Here is a 2,746-nt window from a genome sequence, read left to right as displayed (position 1 = left end):
GAAAGGAAAGGAAAGGAAAAGAAAAGAAAAGAAAAGAAAAGAAAAGAAAAGAAAAGAAAAGAAAAGAAAAGAAAAGAAAAGAAAAGAAAAGAAAAGAAAGGAAAAAAAGAAAAAAAAAAGAGATGTCTTTCCAAGTCCATTGTGTGTCCATAGAGCCAACAACATTACTAAATAAGAGGGCAGAAAAGTCCTAAGGGGCTGGGCAGTGACAGTCTAGTCATCAACAGAAGGTGAGAAAACAGTAGGGTTAACAAGTGACCCAGGCATGAGGTCCAGCAGCACCCCTAAGGATTTCATAGAACTATCTGACTTTAACCAACACCCATGCCCTTGGGTGGATCACACTCAACAGGAAGGCGTGAATGAAAGATCTGTTCTGTGTATTTATTTCATATAAGCTCAAGTAATTAGAATTTACACTCACAGTATGTTCTTTCCTCTTGAACAGCATGTACACTAAGCACAGAAAGAGACACACACTGGATGAGTAGTCTTGACTGGTGTACTCTTGTGGCCTTCCTAGTTTAAAGCTTTTGGGATGAAACACTGCTTCCTTCAGAAGCCACTCCCTGAACTTGGTAAAGTGAAAAGCATGTTACTGAGTGAACTCCTGGGATCTTAAAATCATGAGAATAGATCCAAAAGAAAAAACTCAACAAACAACTGCAGAGGCTTTCAAAACATATTCATTTACAAATCTTCTAGAGCAGTGGTTCTGAGCCTTCCTAACACTGCAACGCTTTAATACGCTCCTCATGCTGTGGTGACCCACAACCATAACGTCATCTCTTTGCTACTTCATAACTATAATTTTGCTACTGTTATGAGTTGTAATGTCAATATCTGATATGCAGGATATATGATATGCAACCCTGTGAAAGGGTCATTTGGTCCCCAAAGGGGTCACACTCCACAGGCTGAGATCTACTGATGGAGAGCATAGTTTCTAACTGCAGATTGTGAGGGGCTGAGAAGTAGCTGGCCGAACTGGAAGCTTTCTGGACATGCAATGACCAAAAGTTAATTCAAAATTAAATGCATAATGAATTTAAGATATTTCTTTCAGTGCTTGCTCATGTTGCTTCACGCAACTTAACCACAGCATCAGCTCTGCACAAACAACATGGCGCTTTGCACTGTGAAGTCTGTCATACCACATGATTCCAACAAACACTGCCCCAAACACCTTAGCTCAGATTCAAGGCTGTTGTATGCTAGAATAGTAGTAGTTGGCTGTGCACACAAGGTTTTCTGCTCTTACAGAAACCTAACAATCTCATTAAGAAAAACTTCTAGGGTTTTCCCTCTATCACTCTGCAGCAAGAAAGTATCAAAGGAACATATATCCAGGTTATTTTATGCTACAACATTTGATTTTTAAAACTGCTGTTTGAATTCCCAACTTGAATTTCATAAAGAAAAACAGTCAATGAATGAATTGTGGCCTGAGTCTAGGGCAGAATTTCTGAAATGGCTCTAAACACGCTTCTGCTATTTTGCACTACATACTGACACAAAGCAGCATTCTCAGCACTGATAGTTTCAATAAAATCAAAATATCAATCAAATCTGAAAGACCCTAAAATATTCTGCATCCTGTAATATTGGCCATTCAGCCAAGATTTAGTTTCTCATGTAAAAATAAACAAGCACGTCCATCCATTAGAATGCAAATTTGCTTTAGTCTTAATAAATGATGGAGATTAGAGAGAGAGAGAGAGAGAGAGAGAGAGAGAGAGAGAGAGAGAGAGTATACATATATATAATAAACAAATGTTTTAAGATACATTTTTCATGATTTGTTAATAGGAAATGCTTGGTTTTTATCCCCATTTTTATATACTTATATCTCCAGGGTCACATAAAAATTTTTCAGTGGGCGCTGGAGAGATGGCTTAATGGTTAATAGCCCGACTGCTCTCCCAGAGGCCCTGAGTTCAGTCCCCAGCAACCACATGGTGGTTCACAACATCTGTTATGGGATCTGATGCCCTCTTCTGGTGTGTCTGAAGACAGCTACAGTATACTCACATACATAAAATAAATAATTTTTTTAAAAAATACTTCTCAGGTGAAAAGGGGGTAATAAGAAAGTCTACATTACAGGAACAATCAAGTTGGTGCTGAGAAACTTTTAAATGGCCCTTTAGACAATCAAGCCCCCATGGCTGGGAGGAAGCGCAGTAGGCACGATCTTGCTGTGCTTTAATCATCCCTTCCTCAGCGGCTACTGTCCTCTGCTACGTTCTGAGAGGCCCTCTTGACCTATGAGGGAATCGTTTCTTTTGTTAAGTGCCTCTGTTCATGTCCCTCATTTGTTCCATCCTTTCTTCCTGGTTCCAGAGGGCACACAGGCACCCCCTTCCTCATTTTGAAAACTCGGTATTCCGAGCCTTTCTGTCTTCTCTTTCTGCCTACCTGGCCTTTGGTGGCAACATTTTCCTTCCAGCCTCTGTCCCCTGCAGGAGGTGTCTTGCAAAAACGGAGAGTGGTGTTATTCACTTCAGAATTTCCTTTAGCTGGAGTTTTTGGTGAATTTTTGTTGTGGGATCCTGCAAGAAAGACATTTAGCTTTGAATCTATTTTTTAAAACAATGTAGTCACTTGAATTACTGATCTGCTGGCCACAGCATTTTTCTCAGTAGATTAGAATGTGAAGGCCTGAGTTCTCTAACCAAATTATCAGAAAAAGAAAGGGGGATGGCAAGACACATTATGGAAAACAGAAGAAAATCAAGAAGGATGA

General features: G+C 39.7%; 1 protein-coding gene across 1 annotated transcript in view; it reads right to left on the bottom strand.

Moving 5' to 3' along the window:
- Cdc20b (cell division cycle 20B) overlaps positions 1-2,746 on the bottom strand; it is a 57,673-nt gene that overhangs the window by 28,755 nt on the left and 26,172 nt on the right. Inside the window, exon 4 of the mRNA XM_021208551.1 lies at positions 2,419-2,552. Within this exon, the coding sequence (XP_021064210.1) occupies positions 2,419-2,552 (134 nt within the window). The remainder of the gene's footprint in view (positions 1-2,418; positions 2,553-2,746) is intronic.

The sequence above is a fragment of the Mus pahari genome, chromosome 11 (assembly GCF_900095145.1).
Source record: "Mus pahari chromosome 11, PAHARI_EIJ_v1.1, whole genome shotgun sequence".
Taxonomy (NCBI): Eukaryota; Metazoa; Chordata; class Mammalia; order Rodentia; family Muridae; genus Mus; species Mus pahari.
This window is presented reverse-complemented; position numbering and strand designations above follow the sequence as displayed.